Source organism: Lathamus discolor, chromosome 3 (genome assembly GCF_037157495.1).
Source record: "Lathamus discolor isolate bLatDis1 chromosome 3, bLatDis1.hap1, whole genome shotgun sequence".
In the NCBI taxonomy this organism is placed as follows: domain Eukaryota; kingdom Metazoa; phylum Chordata; class Aves; order Psittaciformes; family Psittacidae; genus Lathamus; species Lathamus discolor.
In genome coordinates, this window is record NC_088886.1 from 132495099 (window position 1) to 132517580 (window position 22482).

The 22482-nt window shown below is 38.4% G+C and overlaps 1 protein-coding gene and 1 long non-coding RNA gene across 3 annotated transcripts in view; one reads left to right on the forward strand and one right to left on the reverse strand.

Moving 5' to 3' along the window:
• ERCC6 (ERCC excision repair 6, chromatin remodeling factor) overlaps positions 1-18634 on the reverse strand; it is a 45662-nt gene extending 27028 nt beyond the window's left edge. The window contains exons 1-5 of the mRNA XM_065671848.1: positions 18141-18634; positions 15020-15140; positions 12652-12760; positions 9959-10685; positions 2244-2369 (exon numbers count right to left, since the gene is read on the reverse strand). Coding sequence (XP_065527920.1) covers positions 2244-2369; positions 9959-10685; positions 12652-12760; positions 15020-15140; positions 18141-18634 — 1577 coding nt within the window. The remainder of the gene's footprint in view (positions 1-2243; positions 2370-9958; positions 10686-12651; positions 12761-15019; positions 15141-18140) is intronic.
• Positions 18635-19965: 1331 nt separating this feature from the next.
• Positions 19966-22134, forward strand: LOC136011257 (uncharacterized). 2 transcript variants are annotated; one of them, XR_010611308.1, is made up of 3 exons: positions 19966-20219; positions 21621-21803; positions 22034-22134. It is a non-coding gene; the product is annotated as an uncharacterized LOC136011257 (long non-coding RNA). The 2 variants fall into 2 exon arrangements; XR_010611307.1 differs by lacking the exon at positions 22034-22134 and having other exon boundaries at positions 21621-21833.
• Positions 22135-22482: the final 348 nt, after the last annotated feature.

The following is a 22482-nucleotide window of genomic DNA, read 5'->3' on the forward strand; positions in this document are numbered from 1 at the left end:
CTAACAGAAATACTGAAGAATTTGAGAGAACGTTAATTCCAGACAGAACTCTAATTCCAGTCAGAACCTGCTTCCACACACTAATGTCCAGCATGTCTCTTCAGAAGACAGCCATTCAAGAACTTCCTGGTATATTATTTATTGGGATTACACCCAGTACTTAAAATCTAGCTGCATTTACAGGCATCTTTCTCCTGAGACAGCTTCACAGCTAGAATTAAGTTTGTGAAAAAGTCTGCTCCAAGGTTAATTTTTATCATTACATGGAGATAATGAATTCTTTTTAATGGTGCTTTCATTGCACCAATTTTTACAGTTTGTTTTTTACTCCAAAAATACCATGGAAGTAAAATAAAAATGTTGCCTGCTCTTCCAAAATAGTTATATTTGGACTGTAGTTCACATGAGCAATCATGCTGTCCTGTGATGTGCCTCTCAAAATTCACCACAGTAGCTAGGAGAGTTTAGCTGCGTTTTTGCTGAGACAAAAATCACATTTTCAGACACATAAGGGAAATCACATATTGAAAGCAATAAAGAAGAAACCTGGTTTATAAGACAGCATTATCTCAGGCTAAGTGCAGACAGTATAAGCGAATGTCCGTAAGTCACTCTTGTTCACTATGTTTGGTTTTGTTCCACAGCAGCACCAATGGCATTCTTGCTGAATGTTTCAAAGCAAACAAGTATATAGGGAAGAAATAGACTGTCCACTTTAACAGGCTTATGAAAGAACAAACATAAAGAGTCTACTATTTCTACTGTAAGCTACCTTCTTTGGAATTCAAGTCGGCTATGCAAGCAGATCACTTAGAGTATACTGTTATCTACCTCCTTGGGTCAATATACTTCCATGCTTTGTATTAAACTTGCTCAGAACTCAGTTTAATGCCTATTGACTGTGGGCCTTCCTACATTGGAGATTTCAGCATTTAAGTTACAAGTCAGACAAATCATTCAACAAAATTGATCTTTCTAACCACTTAAAAAGTTTTGCCAACTGACTCATGCTTGCAGGGATACCCTTCATTAGTGAGGCTGGTATCTCTAAGATTAATTTTTAGTTGTCTGCTTTACCTTGATTCTCTTTGGGTTGCTCAGACCACACACATCCGTTCTCTTCTGCACTACCTTCACATAAACAACTGGAGACCACATATTGGCTGTGTATGGTCCTGGAAACCAAGTCATTAATTCAGTTCAATTTCAGAGCTAGTGCTTCCCTTCTGAGGGACTGCAGGACAACAGTAATAATTTCTTTGAGGTTAAGGCTAAGTGGTCCTGTTGAAAGGGATACCAGGCACACCCATTATAAACCAGGGCTTTCTACTCCACTAATTGTATGATTCTAGAGGGTTAGCATTTCAAAGAAAAGCCATGTTTCCTGCTGTGTGAAATGTTGCCAACAAAAACGAATTCAAGTCTACTATGCATGGAATTTAAGGGAGAGACTATGGATGAAGTTAACTTGTCAGTTGCTAGCTTGTTTGGACTGCCTTTTGTATATGGCTTTTTGAGAGGAACTTGAAAGTGTCACTGGGCACCATGGTCTCAAAAAACTAAAAACAGTCATGTCCAAATCTGTAATCTAGCATTAAATAACTGGAATAAGCTGCAGCATGTTTTCCATCTACTAAAGCAATTAAGGAAGCAATTCCCATATTTTAAAATCTTACTGGACAAAATATTCAAGACTATTTTATAATATGAATTATAAGTAGTTACTTTGAGTATTTATTTCAAAACTTACTTTTTACTGGCAGAAAATTTCACTCATTCTACCTAATTATAAAACCACCTACATCTCATTTTCATCTACCACAACCTGCCAACACCTTACGCTTCAAAGCTATTCTACCACTCCACACCTGAATTAAAAGCAACCACTTATCAATAAAGAAAGCCTTTACAAAACTAGACAAGGAGAGCTTCCCAATTTATACTTTAACTAATACGCATTCACAATATTCACATCAGCCATTTATCACCTGTATTTTCATGTAATTTCATTTTGTGTTTGTAATAAATTAGTTTCTTTGTGGTTTAATCCTGGAGCCTTTTTAAAACAAATAATCCTGCAGAAACAACAGAAGTAAAAGTTGAGGCATCACTGAAGTGAATGATGCCTGAAGTGAGTGTAGAAGTTACAGTGAAGGGCATCCAAAAATCACCATGACTATTTCTACTACTATTATTAACAGCATATAGAAGCATAATGTTAAAATAGAGTATACAATACATACTTAAAAAGCTTTTTGAAGAGAAATCCTGGTACTTTGAAACCCTCTTCAAATTCAGTGTCACTTTCTTCAGAAAGTTCCTCAGCTGTTTGGTGTTCTTTGTCCTTCAAACGTTCTTTTTGCCACCTCCTAGAATGACACAAAGATTCAGTATTCAATCATGGCATAGAAAAGATTCCATATGGAAACTATATTGAATTTTTGAACAGGTAAAAAACAAAAATGCATTCCCCAGTGTCACACTTAAATAGCAATCTTCTGGAGAAGAGAACTAGGGAAGAAAATGCTCAAAAACTACTTAAACACTTTAATTATCTTGATTTATATCCTGACCTAACTACCCAAAAGGAGGGAGACAGAAGTCACTGTTAAAATTTTTCCTCAAACAGCTTCCCAAGAGACAGCTACTCTCTCTGACATTTTGCACTACCAACCTGGCAAACAAAACAGAAGATACTATAAAACATCTCAAGCACTGCTTCAAGTCCTTAAGACTTCAGCCATACTCTTATGTAGCTCAGTAATTTCAAAGCAGGTACGACTGGCACAATACCACAACAGCACCATAACTCCTTTCAGCCTGATAAGAGAAGTGCCTTCTCCACTACAGAAAAACCCTGTCAGCTAAAACTGCTTAAAATCAAATTTGATTCAAGGTTTCTACCTTGAACTCATCAGTGAATAAAAAAGCAACAAAAACCAACCACCAACCAAAAAACCCCAGGCAATAACAGTCTAGCGTTCTCTTTGTATTTTTTAACTACATAAGCATTCTGGGGGAAATTAAACCAATGGTGCCTGTCTTCTTAAGGACACTTCTCTGCATTTTCTCGTATGAAATGAGGTGAAAATACTAGAAGAGATTTTTCTTGCTGTTAGGTCATTCAAAATCAACTTCCACAGGAACTGCAAATTTATTACAGTGGCAGCGTTGATAAGAGTTTCTCTTGCCTTCCTGACCACTTACTCCAGTGAAATTTGAACTTCCATGCAAAGGTTTCTGCATCTCTGACAAACTTGTTTAAAAAACACTTGGGTCAGGAACAAGAGAACAGGGGACAAGTTCAACACTTCGTATATAAATCACACAATCATATGCCCTTTCTCATGAAAGTTAGCTAATTATGGCAGGTTTCTACATTGGCTTTTCTCTAGCATCTTTTGAAAAAAAACCAGTCTGCCCTTATGGAACCAGTCACAAACCTGGAACTGTGGTATTGTTTTAATAAGTGAAAACAAACACCACCATCTCCAAATATACTCAAGTTAACAGTAACTGCCAAAAATGATTGCACTGAAAAAACTAAGACAACACGATGCTGGACAGGTGTAGTGGGCCAGTTTCACTGGAATATATTTTGATCTCTTAAGTCAGCAAGTTTTCAGAAGCAAAAAACATGATGGAGGAAAAACAAAGCAGCACATGCAAGGAAGAAAACCAAGAAGGATTGTCTTCAGTTTTCTCACTAAAAACTGATGAGCTGCTAACATTTATAATCAATTGTTCTTATTTCATTATATGAAATTGTGTATCAAGTAGTAAAAAAACCCAAACAATTTACTAAAAATATATAAAGTGTCAGTTTTCCCCACAGATACCTGTCTCTCCTAACACAGGAATAGAAATCTCTACCTTAGACTAGCAGTCTGTTAAATGTTTGGTTTAGGAAAGTAACATTCATGCTCTGGAGTCTAGCAGGCAGATATGATACATTCTAGGGGCATATCATAAAAATGCATTTAATTTTGTTCAGTAGTACAATGCTGTGCTATGAGACACAGATGTTCAATTATTATTCTGAGTTCTAGAAAAAGATCAACGATTCAGACTGACAAATGCTGACAGTCGTTGCTTCAGACTGTCATTACTGGAACTGAGACATTTCAGAACTTAATTATTTTATCTGAGTTATGACAAGACTCAAACCAAGGAAGCATACTACTACTTACCACACTAAAATCAAAACAATTGTACATTACAAAGCTTCTGAAGTGACAGCTCAGTAAAGAATCCATACTAAACTCACACAGGCCAATAATTTGTACAAGAGCTTGCATCTAATTCTATACTCCAACAAGAATTGTCACTAGCCAACAGTGGAGCTTCAGTCTCCCCTGGGAAGAAACATATTGCCCTCTAGTGTACATACAGAAAAAGTGATCCAGCAGCAACCAAGAAACCAATTTCTGAGATCAGCTCGTTGCTGTCCAGGGATTTAGGCTCTTCACCTTAATATAACTCCATATTTCCTGCAAGAAGTGTGATCAATGTTGGGATTTCTCTTAAAATTATTAGATATCTAGAAAAGATGTATGTCTCGAATTTGAACTAATAAATCATGCCCTTAATTTTCCTAAATACAAGCTTATTTTACATACACTGTATATTACTTTACTGAAGTGTATAATTATACAACCTGTAGTATTGAAGGCTCTAGTACTACTACTACTACTCTTCCAGAAGTCTGGAGGATTTTTTGCCCTCAACTACCAGTTTACAGAAAAAGCAGCAATTTTGCGTTACCACTAACAACTTTCAAAGTTTGAAGAAGCTATTCAGTTTTTGAAAGGCTGTGAACTTAAGGTAAGACATTGTATTAAGATATTCTACACTAGAACTTCATTATCTTCTTTAGAAAAGTGTAGATATCTAAATGGCTGAAGCAATGGGAGAACAAACACTATTTGCTAGACCAGAGCAGTCAGTCGGTTGATCACTCTGGTCTTGTACCTTTCCCCAGAAATGAAACTTTGTAGGGAAAACCAGCAGTAGCTTATATTTGACTTAAGTACACAGAAACATATTGACTATTTGGTCATTATATTCCTTACGCACCTCAGTTTAACATCCTTAGTACGCATAATGAATCAGAAACTACAGGTTTTACTGTACCACCAGAGCCTCTTGAATGTAGAAGTATGACCTTTGAGAAATCTCGTTTATGTTGTCCATGGTCACAGACACAAATACAATTTTATCCTGTAAGCGCAGTATGAAAGCCATATATCATACAATTAAATCTTTCTTAATATAAGAATATATTCTGATACTAAGCCCATTTCCCACTGACTGCAATACCCTAGAAAGAAATTCTGCATTTGAAACAGCAATGAGCACAATTTGATTTTTTTTTTTTTAAATACAGTCAGGAACCAAGCTGAGTGTTTAATATAGTTTGCATTTGTGAAGTACAATATGTTTTCTATTTTATATAGCTAAGAATTCCTTACAGATTATTCTAATTTGCTAAATTGAAGCATTCAGCATTACTTTTCTGATCTAACTTTTTATGGTCTATATGGGTGGATTTAATTGGAATGTCCTAACAGATGAAATACATGCAGTTAGTACCACAAGTCTCCATACGTAAATTAAGACTGATGTAGACAATTGCACACTTGAGCTTAGAATGAAAGGTGTACTTGGCAAGTGAGCCAAAATATATCTTCATTTGTGTCTTGGCTTTGTCATTTTAAAGAGCAGTTAGGATGCTCTAAGAAAGTATCTTTCAGGAAAGGTAATATTTAATCCTTCTTTAATTTATAACTCTGAAACATCAAGAGATTCAGTGACTCAGATACTTCAAAGACAGCTAGCACATGAAAACTGATCTGATTTGAGAAAAACAACATATTTCAAAGCAAATTTTATTTTTGGTTTGATTCCTTGTATCAATTACTTTGGGCACTGATAACCACAACTTCCAGCTTCTCGGCTGTTTGGACGTCACTTGGGATACATGGAAAGAAACACCTTTGCTTCTGAGCACTTGACAGCAATTGAAGGATTCAAACAACTGTACTCCACAAACTATACAGAATGCACAAGACAATGCAGATATGGCACCTATCTCCCATAACATGTAATTCCTTTGCTGAAGAAGCAGGCAGTTGCGCACTGACAATTGCTATGGTAATAGTGACCAAAAGACTGATCATTTTTTGTTTTGACTCCAAGCTATAAACTTATGTAGATAATGTATTAGTGATATCAAAAATGTAACATATAAACTACTTACTTCATAAGCAGCAAAAATTACTTGGTTATACATATGCTTTGCATTTCAGTATATGTAAAGGAAAACTTTAACATGCAAAAGAAAAATAAATCTTGGTAAGCTGCAGTTTCCTTATCTGCAAAATCCCGAGAATAACACAAGAAAACCATGCAGCAGTTTTCTTATTGAGAACAAAGAAAAAGGTTCATTTCCTATATATTTAACCTGCATACAAGGTTACTTTTATTTTGTGATCCTATGCCAAAGAAGCTGAAACCAAGTGCATTTTCACTCATTCCATAGTCTTTAAAGAAGCTGGTTCTGCCATGACCTGACCATTCCACCTGGCAGAATGCAACAAGTCAAGATTCCACCAGCACGAGTTCTGAACACTTGTAGACCAGGGTGGTCACTGTTGAGTATGACAACATTTACATCGATAATATACATGTTGATAGGGATCAAGTTTCTGAGACCTTTCACACCATCTTAGAGACCTGATCCTCAGGCTCCAGCTGGCAACAGCTGGTATGAATGACAGATGGGAATGACAATACGCTACTTTACACTGAATCTTAAACTTAACCTTTTAGATGCTTTACATTATCCCATTTATTTACCTTACTCTCCATAATCTTGACATTCCTTGCGACTGGTCATTACACTTGCAAGCTATGATTCACCTCAGACATTAACCCTTTTCAGAACAGATTTTTCCTCTGCATGTCTGCAGAGCAGCATGGCTCCAGTAACAGTAACTAGAGAAAGGCACGACCCACACAAATGGAAAGAACTGAAATTACTGAGAGTGTGAGCTGAATTCTGTACAGCTAATTTTTCCTTTTTCATATTCCACTGATCTCATTTTGCTTTGACTATTTAGATTGACCATCACCAGCATCCTTGAGAAAGGAAGGAAAGAGCCAGGCGCTCTCCCACCTGCCCTGTTTACTGCAGAGAACACCAGCTCCTATTCTGAAAGCAGTCTCTTGTTCTAGAGATGCTCTGCAGTCCCACAGTCAGCTAATTACCATTCTTTAACAACATCAGTGTAGCTTCCCCTTAACACAGACCAATCTCTTCACGTCCCATCTGTGAAAAGTTTTAATGTTAAGGAAACTAATTTTCAATCTTTAAGAGTGTATTTGGCAGCAAGCACAAGACTAGATGTTCAGAAGACTAAAGTAATCCTAAAGGATTTTCCCCTGCCTCTCTCAGGAGTAAAATATACCATAATCTCACCCATTTGTTTGCATTCAAAAGTAAAACTGACATGAAACAAGATATAAATGTAAGCAAATGACAGCATTTCTATAGCATTCTTAATATGTTTCTTAATTCACTACATTTTATTTTCTCATGGCATTTCCCATAATGAAGATTACCTGGGGATGTCAGCATAAAAACATCAATGTGGACAGCTGCAGCTTAACAGCCACAATAACTGTAGCTATGAAATTTTTAAGAGATGTAGTGTTTTGGTAGCAATTACAGTTATTGATATTTCTAAAATTCATTTAAGCTTTTATTGTAACTTTAGTAACCAAAAGAAATGTAGTCTATGATATGACTTTGCTAAGGATAAATTGTCACAATCTTAACGTTATTAAAAAACGTGTCTGAATGAATTTAAACTGTGAGTCATATTAAAACTTTCAATCAAAATAAATTACTCTTGATGAAAACACTGAATTAAAAATGATTTAATATTGGTCTAATTTAAATGTGAAGAATACAGTTTTATTCAATAAAATAGTAAATATTTCACCAATTAAGTACAATTAGTTTTTGTTAATGCACCCAATAAAAAACATTTATTTTTGATCCTTTGGACATTGTTCAGATTAGCCCCTTACCAAAATCCATTCAAGAGCAATAAACTACACTTTAACCTTGAAAAGCAGCATCCCAGTATTGCAAACCTCCTGTCACATATCAGCTCCTAAATGCCTTTGTAATCTGGGATGTGAAAGTGAAGTTGGGCTCTTCCTACCTGAGGTTTTGCTACCAGTTATTCCACAGCTGTGAGTACCTCTGCTATCAGAATATACCTCTTCCTCCACAGCAAGCCAGGCTTGATCCCTCCTCTGACACAGCTTCATTCAAATCCATAAGATTTTATATTTTCATAGAAATGTAAAATTCAAGTCTCCCAAGCATTAACAAAGTTTGTGTGCTAGGCCTTATCACTACATCAATCACTTTTCACTGGTTGCCCTAATATATATTCTTTCTTTCACTATAGAGTAGTTGTTTTCAAGTTGGAATCCATGATTTTCTAGAGGATTATAAACTATTTGAAAGACATTCACTAAGGGTAATTAATCAAAAGTAAGCATGGGATCAACAAGCTGAAGTTCACTATATGATGCTTAACCCTTATACTAGAAAACATGCCCGTGGTTAGACAACACTTACAATAGAGCAACTATTTTAGTGATCTTGAACTTTTGATTCCAGTATGTGCACACACGTCTTTTTAACTTCACTGGCAGGTCTAGTTAGCATTTTTAACAGCTTAAAAAATGACATGTTTGTTGCCCCTTCAAGATGTTTTTCAGGCAGTTGTGAAAATGGAAACATTGCTTAGTCTTACTGTTTGGCACTCAATAGCTATGCTATCAGTAGAGAAAACATCTCAACAGCACCCTGTAGCTACAGTTATACAAAGTTAATAAGTCACAGATGAACACAAGGTGTTTCAGCTGCCATTTTAAAAAATGGCTTGTGTTCTTAGCTGTATTTCCCCACCTAACATACTACATTCTCCTTAGAAACTTCAGTTTAATACCTCAGGTCATCAGAACAAGAGAAAATACCACTACTATTACTACCACCATCATCATCACGATCTCTTTAGATAAGGGTAATTTTACCCTCACTCTCCTCCATTATAAAGAGAGGAAAATCACTGTTTAACAGATCAGCTATTTTAGACTGGACTAACAGCAGTATAAAATGTCCAGTCTTCATTACTTATGTCTTGTAATGTAAGTTAAGCAAGAGATACCACATGCTAATAATAAAATATAGATGTAAAAATAAATTAAAAGGACAAATTTATATTCAAAAGATCCTTTTAATACTGATTTTCAAATAAATCTTTTAGCCATATAAAGTGTATGTAAATGCCTCGCATTTTGCCAAATGAACACATTCTACAAAAATAGTATATTACTAATTTATTCAAATGATCTCTTCTTGACTAGTAGTTAACGACTTAAAGCTGAAAACTAAGCATCTCACCCCATCCCAAAGATTTCTCTCTCAGTGGAAAAGTGCTCTCCCCTCTGAAGGCGGAGGGCTTTGTCTGCCTGCAATGTAATTTTGCCTATGAAACAGAGGATGTAATTTTTTGTTGTTGTTGAAAGGTAGGTATATTATCTACAGACAGAGGTAGTCAAGTATAAAGCTGTCACTTAATTATTAAATAATTATTAATTATTTTATATATACTCAATTTTGGGCACATTCATAGTTCTGCAAACAACAAACACTGATCCACAAATAACATATTACTGAAAGATCTGTAACAATCAGAGAAATCTAACAGCAAAGTCCTAGTAATTTAAAGGTATGTCTTATTCCTTTTGGAAGGGTATGATCATTCTGACTGGCTTGCTTTCCTTACTTTAATTCTTAGCAGTGTATTACAATCACTGCCCTTTGCATGTTCAACATCATTTGTTAATGTTATTAATAAAAATATCTAGGACTAACCTTAGTCTCTGTTTATAATAGTCTTCATCTCCATCATCTCTCCATCTCTTTACTTTGCGTTTCTTCGATGTATGCTCTTCATCCTCAGAGCTTGGAAAGAAGTCGGCGTCATCTTCAGATTTTTTAAAATCTCTCTTTATCAAACATTTTCTTTTTCTTGGCAAATTCTTGAGTTCATAATCAGAATCATTCTCAGCATGAGAAGATGCCTGCTTTTCCTCCTCTTCCGTTGCTTCTGGATCAAAGAGCTCCTCATCAGGTACATACTCAGACTCTTCACTATCATCCTCCTGTTCACGCCTGGACTTCTTGGCCTCAGGATATTTCTTTTCTCTTGGAATCTCTGCCTTGGACTGAATCTGGAGGGCATGCTTCTGAAGTTTCCTAAGGTGTTTTTTTAAGCGCTTATCTGTTTTTGACAGAGCTTTACACCCTTTTTCCTTTGTAGTAGATGTAGGAGCTATGCGCTGAACAGTTCTGGCTTGTAATTTCTTCTTTGCTCCTTTGTGAAGGGATAATTTCTTTCTTTCAGATGACAGCTTAGCTTGGTCTGCTAAGTACTTTTCAAAATCAGATGCTTCATTTAGCATTAATTGTCGTGTTTTCCTCTCTGGCTTCTGAGGTATTTTAGTTCCAAATGGAGTCATCTGGCCAGTACGAATAAGTTCTTCCCACTCTGTTTCCTGAACAGGCATAAGCATACTGCCAAGACATGATGGACCAGGTTCTACAACAAAAACCAGAACATCATCATGCCTTTAACACTTTCTCAATAACTCAAACACAGGAAGGAATAAGGGTGTTTCAGTTTCTTTCCTTCCCCCTCACCCCAAGCTGTATATGCATTCAGTTCAATTTGTGAATGCCCCCTCCCTGGATGTCTTCACGGCCAGGCTGGACAGTGCTTGGAAAACCTGGTCTAGTGGAGCTCATCCCTGCCCATGGAAGGGTGTTGGAACCAGATTTATCTTTAAGGTCCCTTCCAACCCTAACCATTCTTAGATAACCTAGAAGTCCAAATTATCATACATAATACTTGAAACTCAAAAAGAAAAACCCCAACAAAAAGCCCAAAACTTCAGACTGTAACTTTTACTTCAAATTACTTCTCGAACTTAACACAGGCAACATTTCACATGCTATCAAAATGCAGGTCCTTCTGAAACAAAACACAGCAGAAACTACCACAAAATTACAGTCCCCCATGACATATGAACTCTAATGTGATCTCTATGCTGTCAATTCAAACCATGCCACCATCACTACGCTCCCATATGCAGTAACATTATCCATTTCTATTTTATTATTACTTTTTCAGTCCTATCCATAAGCTTGAAATTTGACATTTCCATTACCGCACCAGGACAGACACAAAACTTACAAAACATGTAAGACACTCTTCCCACATGCTTCAAAAAAAAGAAAACAAAACTCACCTTCCTACTCTACAAAACTAGTATTAGGATTATGACTTTAAAAGTCAGATTGGCTGCACAGCACATCGTCATAAAAGAGCATTTTAGTTAAACTGCATGCGTGATTCACGATAGATATTAACACAAACAGTTGTCTGAAACAGAAGACGGGAAAAAGCTCTTAAATTCAGGGAGCTGAAGAGGATTTCAGCCTGAAATTTGTTATTTGGGTCTAAAATTTCAAAACAACTGCATAAAGAACTCTATTTATCACCAAAACTTGTGTAAAAAGAATGATGCATCAGGCATGAAACTCCTCCCTCTTCATCCCCTTAGTTTCTCCAACTACTGGAGCTGCTTAACTCCATTTTTTTCTGTCCTTGTCTCCATTCACTTCCTAGTTACACTTCATCACACTGTGTGCCTGAGTTATACTGCGTGAACCCGTGCAAAGAAAAAGGGTTAAGGATGCTTTTCTACTAAGAAAAGTTTACTGAGGTTTTGACTACTGTAAGTTTTGCTGAATCGGGAAGGAAGCATGAGCTTCTGTGAGATCTAGAATTCACTCCAGACACATCTGCAATGGACAAGTTGCATGAATACTTTACACCTCTTCAAACAACGTAACTCAAAAGTGAAGAGCAGATGGCAATGGAGTCCAAACTTGCCTTGCAGAATACTGCAGGTTAGTGCCTAGGGCCAAGCCACAGCCAAATTGGAGTTACAAAATCCAAGCTCAGTTTGCAGACAGCAGTGAGAAAAACCACGTTGCAAAATACTGAGAGAACAAATATTCTCCTTTGGAAGAAGCCTTATTTTTATTTATTTATTTTAAATCACAGTGCAGCCTGACAAAGAGAAGCACTTCCCCCTCCCACTTCCAGTGATACTTCCCAACAGTAAGAAAAAACAATTTTGTTAATGCTGATTGATAGCATCCAGCATATAGAACATAATTCAATCATGATGTTAGTCATCTTTATCAAATTAGCTGTGAAAAAATGTTGGGATTTCCAATTTATTAAGCCCAATACTCTAATGTGCCTCAGCCACCCCTACTGAGCTGAACATGGATTAACATCCATTTTTTAAAACTTCCCACATGAATATGTAAAGATCTGCAAGTCTGCAGGTGCAAAAAATAAGCATTCTTAACTCTGCCTTTGAAAACAAACCACTGAAATGCATTTCCTTATTGGCAAAGATCTCACAAACTAGCTTCAAACAAAGAAAGGCATTACATCAAAGCAGAACAGAACTTTCATCCGTCTCCCATACCTTCATCTTCCTCGAATTCAATCTCATCTACTTTATCAAGAATCTCTGTTCCAACAAGAATTGCTTGGAGGCGCTTTTGTTTTGCTTTTATCTTCCTTAGCTGTTGTTCCTTGAATCACAAGTAGATACATAATTTAGTTTTAATCTGGTTCATAACCATGATTTCCTTTTAAACAAGACTTACATTACTACATTTTCAGTATTTTTTCCCAGAATCTCATATTCATATGTTCACAGTATGGCATTTGAAACAAAAAAGTTCAAAGAAGTGTCACCACAGTATCTGTAGGTATCCAACCAACATAACACACACAATTTTGTGTGTGCAATCTTCTTACATGTACAGTAAGATCAGACTGTTTATACACACAAATTTCATGTGCACATTACACATTTTTCTGTATATATATTGAGGTGATTTTATGAATGTGAAGGAAGCCCACTAAGCAGATTAGTGAGATGCACAGAGAACTCCAAAAGATTTATGTTTCACAAGACTGGGTTAGTGGTTAATAAGCCACTAAAGCCAGCTATAAGACTTAATAAGACTTATTTATCATCCCAGAAGTTTTGGAATATTCTGTTAGAAAGAAACTGAAATTGTAAATTAGTCCATCAACCTAACAATGTTTCTACACACTTAATTCAGGAGTGGTGGCAGCTAATTTATCAGCAAAAACTACAAAGTAAAATGACTTAAAAAAAAAAAAAAGTGAAAAAAAATCAACATTACAGATGCTGTAACAAGTACAGTTCATTAATGCTATGAAAATAACTCATAGCTAGGTCTTCTGCTACACCTTTTATCTGACTGCGATACTCTCAACTGTATATTTACTGGTGACATTGCATTTCCTTGGTGTTGCTAACTTTTATTTATGAAACAAGAAATTCCAACCAGTAAAACAAAGACACGAGCAATGTAGCTTTACATATTTGTAACTGTGTAACTCCATTCTTTGGAAATATTTCGCTATCTAGAGAGGCACATACTTCAGTAAAAAACAATTTCATGGCAAAATGAGCTTTTTTTTTTTCTTGTTGGTGAAGAACAGTCACTAGCCTGCCCATGTCTCCATAAGCACTTTTCAAACCACAAAGGGCAAGTATATTAATGCGTGGTACAATGTATTATCTCCAGTGTATGCACTACTATCCTTGCTGCCAGAGTACTTCATGATATAAAACACTTGCTGTAAGACAAGGAAATAGCTGTCTTGTACCAGTCATTAATTTCCCATTTGTCTCAATAACAGAAGAATTCAGTCTTCTTTAACCATTTTTTCTAATCCTACAAAAGGAAGAGTACTGAAAGTCACTTCTCCATGCAAAAAGTAGCCCAAGAGCAGCTTTAAATACAGTGCCCGAGTCCAAACAGCCTCCAAAATTCTTGAGGTTCATAGGACCATTTTTACAGATTATAGTTTTCATAAAGGATCTATTGTTACACATCAAGGACTGTTAGAGGTAACGAGGTTTGAACTTCCCCTGAAACTAAGGCATAGTTAGTTATTAACTAATTATCACTATTAACACATAAATTACTTCTACTTCATAATAAAAAGTAGTATGAAAACAAGTAAAATACAATTACATGATCACTCATTATAGGTATGTCTGGTTTAATGCATTTCTTCCCTCTACCTGCTCCTACTCCTGTACCACTGTTCAGTACTGCCCCCCTCGCTCTCTTCATTAGCCAAATTGTGAGAACAATGTTATCCAAGTTGCTGAAACAATCAAGGTTAAAAATCATACAACTGAATGAGTCTGTGACAAATGGTCTGAGACTGGGTGGAAGTGTCTAAGGACAAAGGACAGCAAGTTTTTCAGTCAAGTTTATCATTAGAGAAAATATCAGGATGAATTTCCATCAGAAGCGAGCTGATCAAAATGCTACATTCCTGACGAGGAGAATGTTTTCCTTCTCTCAAATCTCCTCGTTCCTATTTACAGCTGTTTAGGTCTATTGCTTACATTAAGCTGGTGCCTGCTAGATTCCTCTACGAGCTCCTTCAATTTGCTACTCTGGCAATAAAAACTCTGTAGTGGCTTCTGCCAAATCAATGAATTAATATGGTTCACAGAAAGTAACGTTGCGTTCCAGTACAACAAAGATACAGACAATGAAAAGAGGATTAAAGAAAGGAAGGTAGGGAATGAAGAACAGGACAGCTGAGGTTTAGGTCAACTATTAAATCACACCCTAACAATGCTTTGCTAGTTCTCCAAATATTACTGGGAAGGATTTAATTAAGTCAATGAAACTAATGCAAGTCAGTCTTCTGAGCAGGTCCTGGAATTTCAGTTTTACAGCTTGTTCTGAAACTAATACTAACAAGAAAGGAAATCAATGTAATCCAATCACCTTGTTATATTTTTGCCGTTTTACAGAATCTAGTTTTCTGTTTATATCTTTGTTGTTGGCAGCTTGAGGTGAAAGTTGCTCAATAATTTTATTTATTTGCTTCAGAGATGTTGTACATGATCTGAAAAAAGAAGAAGATTGCAATGTACTGGTCAACTCTAGAAAGAAAAGTAGCACATTCTCAATTCAGACAATTTCAAAATTCCAGGAAATTTAAGGTAAGATTTAAAAAAGTCTAAAGGTAAGTTTGTAAGTAAGTATCTTGTACTTAAACAACACCGGAAATACTAAGCAATTTAAAAGACTGTACATAATAAAATATTTTTGAAGAAAATTTTGCTAATACTAGAATTCCAAAGGCAAGGAAACTGAACAAACCACGGCAGTATTTAGTGCTCAAAGTTATAAGTCTGATGATGACAATAAGCAAGTGACAGTGGTTGCTTTTATTATTCAAGATAAATAAAACACAAACAAAAAAATCTAATGGGAAGCCCCACATCTTCATTTTCTGAATCTGTTTATTCGTTTGACACCATTATATAAGGAAGCCTATTTCTTTTACCTTTACAGTATCTCTTTTAAACAAAGGGCAGATTACATAATACAAACAGTTTCAGACGGACTAGCTCAAAGAATTACCAGTACAACAACATTAATCTTTCCTTACTCATGCACTACTTTTTTTCATTTTTGCATATACAACATCAAATTCAGGTTGAACTGCATACTATAACCCAGTGTCTGTTTCTGCTGTTAAATTCCACTGTCAGAGCAACAGATTTGTTGATTCAAATAGCAGAACATTTCATAAGGATACACAAATTAACATCTCAAATCATTATGAAAAATGTCAAAGAAAAATCTTTACAAAACCTGCAAAGTAGCCATTATTTCTCTCATATGTAATGAAAAGCACCATATAAGTCTCCTCAATTGTCAGTGAGGAAATCGTTGGGGGCCACATTTCTCTCCAGCTCTAATCTGGATTCTACCACTTTTGTCCTAGGAGAGATATTCTACCAGCTCCCCAGCTATCACTGCCATCTTCACTCCTCCATTCTCTTTCAGCAATTTTGAACCATCCCATCTCCCTTCTCAGTCTTCTGTTTCGCTGCTGTGAAGTATACAGTCATTTGGCACACCTCCTATCTTTTGGCTCTTGCTTCCTTGGCCCTAGGGTGTCTTGACACATACCGCTACTGTCCTCTTCCACAGGCCTTTATTTGACAAGACTGTGGGATCTAAACAGAATTTAACTTTAACTATTTTTTATTCTCCTCCTTTTGCTTAAATTTGTGTGTATTTCAGACATGCAGCTTCTATCATAAACTTTGTGCCAACTACTGAAGATCTCTTCCTGCCTGATTTTACCTCTAGTCATGCATTCAATATGTTACAGGACTTTAAGCAACTCCATCATGCTCTGCTCATACATCTTTACTTCTGTTAGTCCCTCTGGTCCACAAGCCAGCTATATCTCTGCTAATTTTCTCCAAAATCAACTTTCAGACATGCATATTACATCTTATGAGATGAGATTCTACAAGTCTGCATAAAACTTCTGCATTCCCTTGCATAAATCTCATTTTTCAACTTCAAGTGGAAGACAAAAATAGAGGGGTAAGAAAATCATAGGAAGCCTTCTAAAGAAAAACAGGAAAATACCAACTAATTGACATGCCATGTACCACTCTTTTAACAACACATTCTAACTGCAGTGGTTACACTGCTCCATTCTTCTTCTCAGCGTCCATCTTATTCATTATAACATCTGAAATTAGCTTCCAATATTTCAAACTCAATTTCATATCTGCACTTCCAAACTGGAAAATTAACAAAGTGCATAAAATTAAGCTTATGCATAACAAGAGCTATGCAAGAGTTCACATAATTAATGGAGGCCTACAGCACTCTTGAGCACAAAACCTCAACATTAATGGAACAGAGTGACAGATGCACTTGTAAAATTATTTACCTCAGTAGTCCACACGATAACTCTACAATGAGACTAGAAACAGAAGGGAAATCTGAAGTCTGAACTCAAAAGATTAGTCACTCCTGTCCCACAAAGTCTTTTAAGATCTATATACCATGTTAATTTGGCATTTGATTATTTTAAGATGTCATTAAGTACTTCATATATGCACTTGCAATAAGGTTGTTTTGGTTGTAGTACACTCATGATATGGAGTCACCCAAGTGTCATGGTTTAAACCGATCCACACAGCTCGTCTACTCACCCCACCCCCGACCCTCCCCGCTCCTGGAGGGATGGGGAAGAGAATCAAGAGAATGTAACTCCCACGGGTTGAGATAAGAACAGCCCAGTAACTAAGGTATAACACAAATCACTGCTGCTACCACCAATGATAATATTGATAAGAGAAAATAACAAGAGAATACGATACCACCACTGAAAGAGTTCGACTGCCCCTGAAGAGAGAGTGTGCCCTCCCGGGTAACTCCCAGTTCCCTCCCTGGGCATGACGTGCTGTGGTATGGAATACCTCTTTGGCTAGTTTGGATCAGGTGTCCTGTCTCTGCTTCCTCCCGGCCTCCCCTCATCCCCAGCAGAGCATGAGACTCACAAAGTCCCTGGCCAGAATAAACATTACTTAACAACAATTAAAAACAATCGGTGTTATCAGCTCTCTGCCCAGGCTGGAAGTCAAAACACAGAGCTTGCACCAGTTACTAAGGAGCAAAACGGCTCCTGGTAAACCCAGGACACCAAGTTACAGAAAGCACATAACCAGAAGCAGATAACCCTATGAAGCATACAGAATTGAAGAAATGGCACTTTATCTGACTAGAACTTTCAATGATAGAATAGAATGTTCTTCTCCACTGCCCAGAAAAAAAGACACACTCTCTGATAAGATAGGAGGCAAAGCAGAAAAAGAAGATGCACTGTCCTCTACTGCCTTAATGCATGACTGAATTATTCAAATAAGACCAAGGAAGCATTTCTTTGATGTAAAAAATATTTTTGCCTTTTTTAAAAGGTGGGTGACTCGGAACACGTGATCTAGTCTTTTCATCTTCCAGCTTTTAAAAACACAACACCAAGCTTTATCAGATAGTCAGGCACAGAACGGTAAGAAAGAACACTATTTACCTTAAGTCATCCAGCACTGACCGATACTCTTTCTCTGCATCACCTACTTTTGTTGCTTTATTAGCTTCATTAATTGCATTATCTACTTGCTGAAGAACTCCTTGCTCCAATACATCCTGGTCATAGACATCAACTCCTAAACCTTTGAGCTCAGCAGCCTGCGCACTATATGAGATGGACTGAATCTGCTGCCTGTTGATCTGTAAAATGGGCTGTCCTCTTCTGGGCACCTCCAAAGGAGCAGCCACGGAAGCAGATGGCTGGCTGAAAGAGCTGGGAACTCCAGCAGTGCTATCCAGGTCACTGCCACAAATGCCATTTTCTTGTTCAATTCCCTCATCATTATGCAGGCAATTATTGCTTGAAGTGGTAACAGGGTCTTGTTCTTGGACACTGTCAGGCAGGTGGCTGTTGTCTGTTGGCATCCTCTGTGCAAAGGCAACAAAGAAGAACCAAATAATCATAAAGATGTTCACATACACAAAGCTCCTCATGAAGACCGTGACCACAAAAAAGTAAACAAAACAATGAGCATGTTCCTTGAGAAATTCTTGTTTCAAAACACCTAGTAGTCTACTCCTCCCCAAGTCTTCCCCCTCAAAGGCTTCCTCACACCGATTTCCAAAATCAAAAGGAAAACATGGCCAAACCTTCTTGAAGACAACTACGTGTAGTACTACTGGAAGACACTGATATCAAGACAAATAAAACAACCTGTAAAAATTCCTCGCCAAAGACTGAACTCAATCTTGTGTTTAAACAGTCATGCTCCAGAATATTGTGACATAACTAAAACATGAGCAACTTCACATACCTAAAATAAGAAAAAAATAAAAGTGTTCGAAACAGGGTAAGACTTGCCAGTTAAAGCACCGATGAGCACAGCTGGCTGTAGGCTTTAGTTTGACAACTCAGCTCTGAAGCAGAACATAAAGCTTCAAGCTTAAATAGGGGAAGTTTAGGCTAGATATAAGAGAGATGCTCTTTACTGTGAGGGTGGTGAGGCACTGGAACATACTGCACAGAGAAGTTATGAATGCTCCACCCCTGGCAGTGTTCAAGGCCAAGCTGAACAGAGCCTTGGGTGACATGGTCTAGTGTGCCCATGGCAGGCGGGTGGGAACTGGATGATCTTAAGGTCTTTTCCAACCCTAACTAGTCTATGATTCTATGATAAAACATCTTAGTTAGGAAGTTAACACCAGACTGACTTACCGAGGCAAGCCTAGAGCTGGTCTGGTTTGCAGCCTTCAGCGTGAGGCTGTCCTCTGAAAAGATGTATTTTTATCAACTTCGGGAGAAGCAAGCGTTATTAACTTGCGGGAAGACAGCAGTGAAACAGGTGGGCTTCCTCAGCAGCCGCTCTCTGCATGGCAGCCCGTGGATCCCAGCCCCAGCTCACGGTTTCCTAACGCCAGCTTCGAACACACACGCCACACGCTTGGCTCCACATTCAGGCAGCGGGTGCCATAACAACTCCGCGCACCGGCCCACCGATGGCGGCCCCGGACCCCATACACCCCCGCCTGCATCAACTCTCAAGCTCGGTCGCTTCACCACGCCTCTCTACAGGCAAGACCGGGCCCACGACAGGCAGGGAGGGGAGGCGAGGGGCGGGGCTGGCCGGGCAGGAGGGGCAGCTGGGGCAGCTGGCAGGAGCTGCACGGCCGATGCCGGGACTCACCTCGCCGCTCGGCACCCGGGACACCACGAACCACTGCGCCTGCGTTCTGCACTCACCACGCACGCCGAGCGCGTATGCGTCACTTCCTCAACGTCCGTGGCCTCCGTGGTAGCGCATGCGCGTGCTGGTCTGTGCCGGGGGCTGGTCTGTGCCGGGTTACGCAGTGGGGGCCGCCCAGCGCTGTTGAGGTGTGCCGCTGGGGAGCGGGCAGCCGCGCTCCGCTGCCCGTTGCCCGCTGCCCGCTGCCCGCTGCCGTAGGCTCGTCCCACTGTACAGGCCTTAATGCGTCTGTGCGTGGCAGTGCATGAGTCCGCGGGGGCTGCCTGCCGTGCTGGCACATGGGTCACCTCTGGCCGGTCGCCCTGCACGGGGTTGGTGGTTGTGGAGAAGCACCTGTAAGTCGCAGCCACGGAGGAGCTACAGTTACGGACTGCTTCGGCGGTTCTGTGTTCTTCTTTGACATGCCTTAATATAGTGTGGTTGTCCTTTAAAAGGCTTAGGGGAGGGTGAGCTGGTGGTTGCAAAAACAAGTGTTGAGTAAATAATACAAATTAATAGTACCAAGGCACAAGGAGGGAAGGATGCTGTGCAGCTTGGGATTTGCCAGCAGGATTGCTTGCAGCCTAGTAATTGGTTGCAAGAGGAGCAGTCTTGTAAGAGCTACTGGTCTCCTGCCTGCTGGGCTCTGTACCAGCAGTTTGTTACGTTTTCTGCATTCCTTTCTGTTTTCCTCATAATTCTCTGGTAGTGACGAAAGCAGAAAACTAGATTTTCTCCAGGAGTCCTTTCACTTCTCTGCTTTCTTTTCCCATCCTTCTGTCTCCCCATTCCAGTGGCATGAGCATCCTGGACACAGCTCCTCCTCCTTTGGGCAGCAGGACTGAATTTATTTGCTGACTGCCTTGGGCCGACTGTGAGAGTATAAATACATAGCAGACTACATTTGGAAATGTTTTGCTAATTAAATGCTGAGGCAGATTCTTGGCTTTATGGGACAATTTGTGATTCAGTTTGACCACAGAGCTGCTTTTTTCCATTGCCTCTCAGTTGTCCTTTTCTGTATGTTCTTAATGCTGTCTTTCTGTGGTGAATGTTTTGAAATAGGATGCAGATTTAAAAAAGTATGTGATTTTCTAAGTTGCTCAGGAGTGAAGTCAAGGCATATGTGACACACTTAATTTCAACAAAATGCTACAGACTGTGAGAGAAAGAAAGCTTGTCCAGTAATGATGATACATTTGTAGTGCAGCTTTGATCAAGAGAAATCCCAGATCCAACTGATCAAGTCACCCTGCATGTAGAGGATTGCGAGTCTGGCTATGTAGAAATGTCACAGTTGTTTAACAGAGGAATAGCAGAGGTGGGGTTTATGTATGACTAGATGCAATATTTTAATCATGAAAGTTTAAGGATGTAGATTAGGATGTATAGGGAGAGAAAAATACTTTAGAATTTGGGCTTTGTCTTCTTTATACCCTGCTTTTAGATACTTGTTCACATGGATGAGATCCTTCCTCCTTCTTATTTAGGTTATTCAGTCCCAGCCTTTCCTCGCAGGGGAGATGGTCCAGTCTCTAAGCATATTAGTAGCCCTTTGCTGGACTTTCTCTATTAGCACCATCTGTCTTTTACTGGGCAAGGCCTAGCCTCCATAGACATTGTCTGGCATTTTCTCAACTGTGTTCTTACAGTGCATTGCATGATGGAGACCACATTGCAGTATTAAAACACTGTTGATAAATGAAGTACCCAGCGATTCAAGTATTTCAGATGTCCTTGAAGTTTTTTTTTTGCAGGATTTGTGGCATACCTGAGACACCCACAGAGTCCCTACACACTTGCTTCAAGAGAAGTAGTTCTGTTGCCATTTCTCAAGAGTCGCCACTACATCATTTTTTGCAAAATACTGTATCCTAGCAGGTTCTCCATGTTCTCAGCTCTCTATGACACATTGTACCATTTATTTACTACCCACTGGTGTGAGTATTAATAAATAAATCTGAAAATTGGTGGTGGCTTTATTCTAACTTTATTCTGAACTACTGTTTCAGGTCCTTGACTGTAGGTGTTCTTTTCCGTTTGCCTCTTCCCTTTGCCTTTGCCTTCACTTTTCTCTTTCCTTTTCGCTTTCTTTTTCCTCCCCCTTTTTTTTTTAATTCTTTCCTTCAATTCCCTTCCGTTTAATATCCTTATTCTCTCCTTCTCCCAGTGTCTGGAACTCTCAAGAAAACACACAAAGGGTTCTCTAAGGTCTGTAAGACCAAGACCCAGAAGGTCAGCAGGCAAATAAAACATTGCTTGGTTGATATACTCTTGTTTGTCTCCTTTGGTCTGAAATACGCTTTTACTGCAAATATCACTTACTTAGTATTTAATGATTGGAATGAGGAGGCTTATTTTAACCTTTGTTGCCATGTTCTAAGTACAAGGAATGATGCTTTGTAATTGCTGAAACAGCTGAAAATGTGAAGTGCAAAGTTTTTCCACAAAGTGAGAAATGCAGCAACCAGGGGACATTTAAGGACAGAGCAACATCAAGCTGTTGTCAGAACTAAACTGCTGTATGGAGGGGTAGGCTCAGTTTTCCAGAAACTGATTAATGAGAGGGAAAAGATAAGTTGTCCTGGAAGATTAACAAAAAAAAAGAGCTTTGTATTA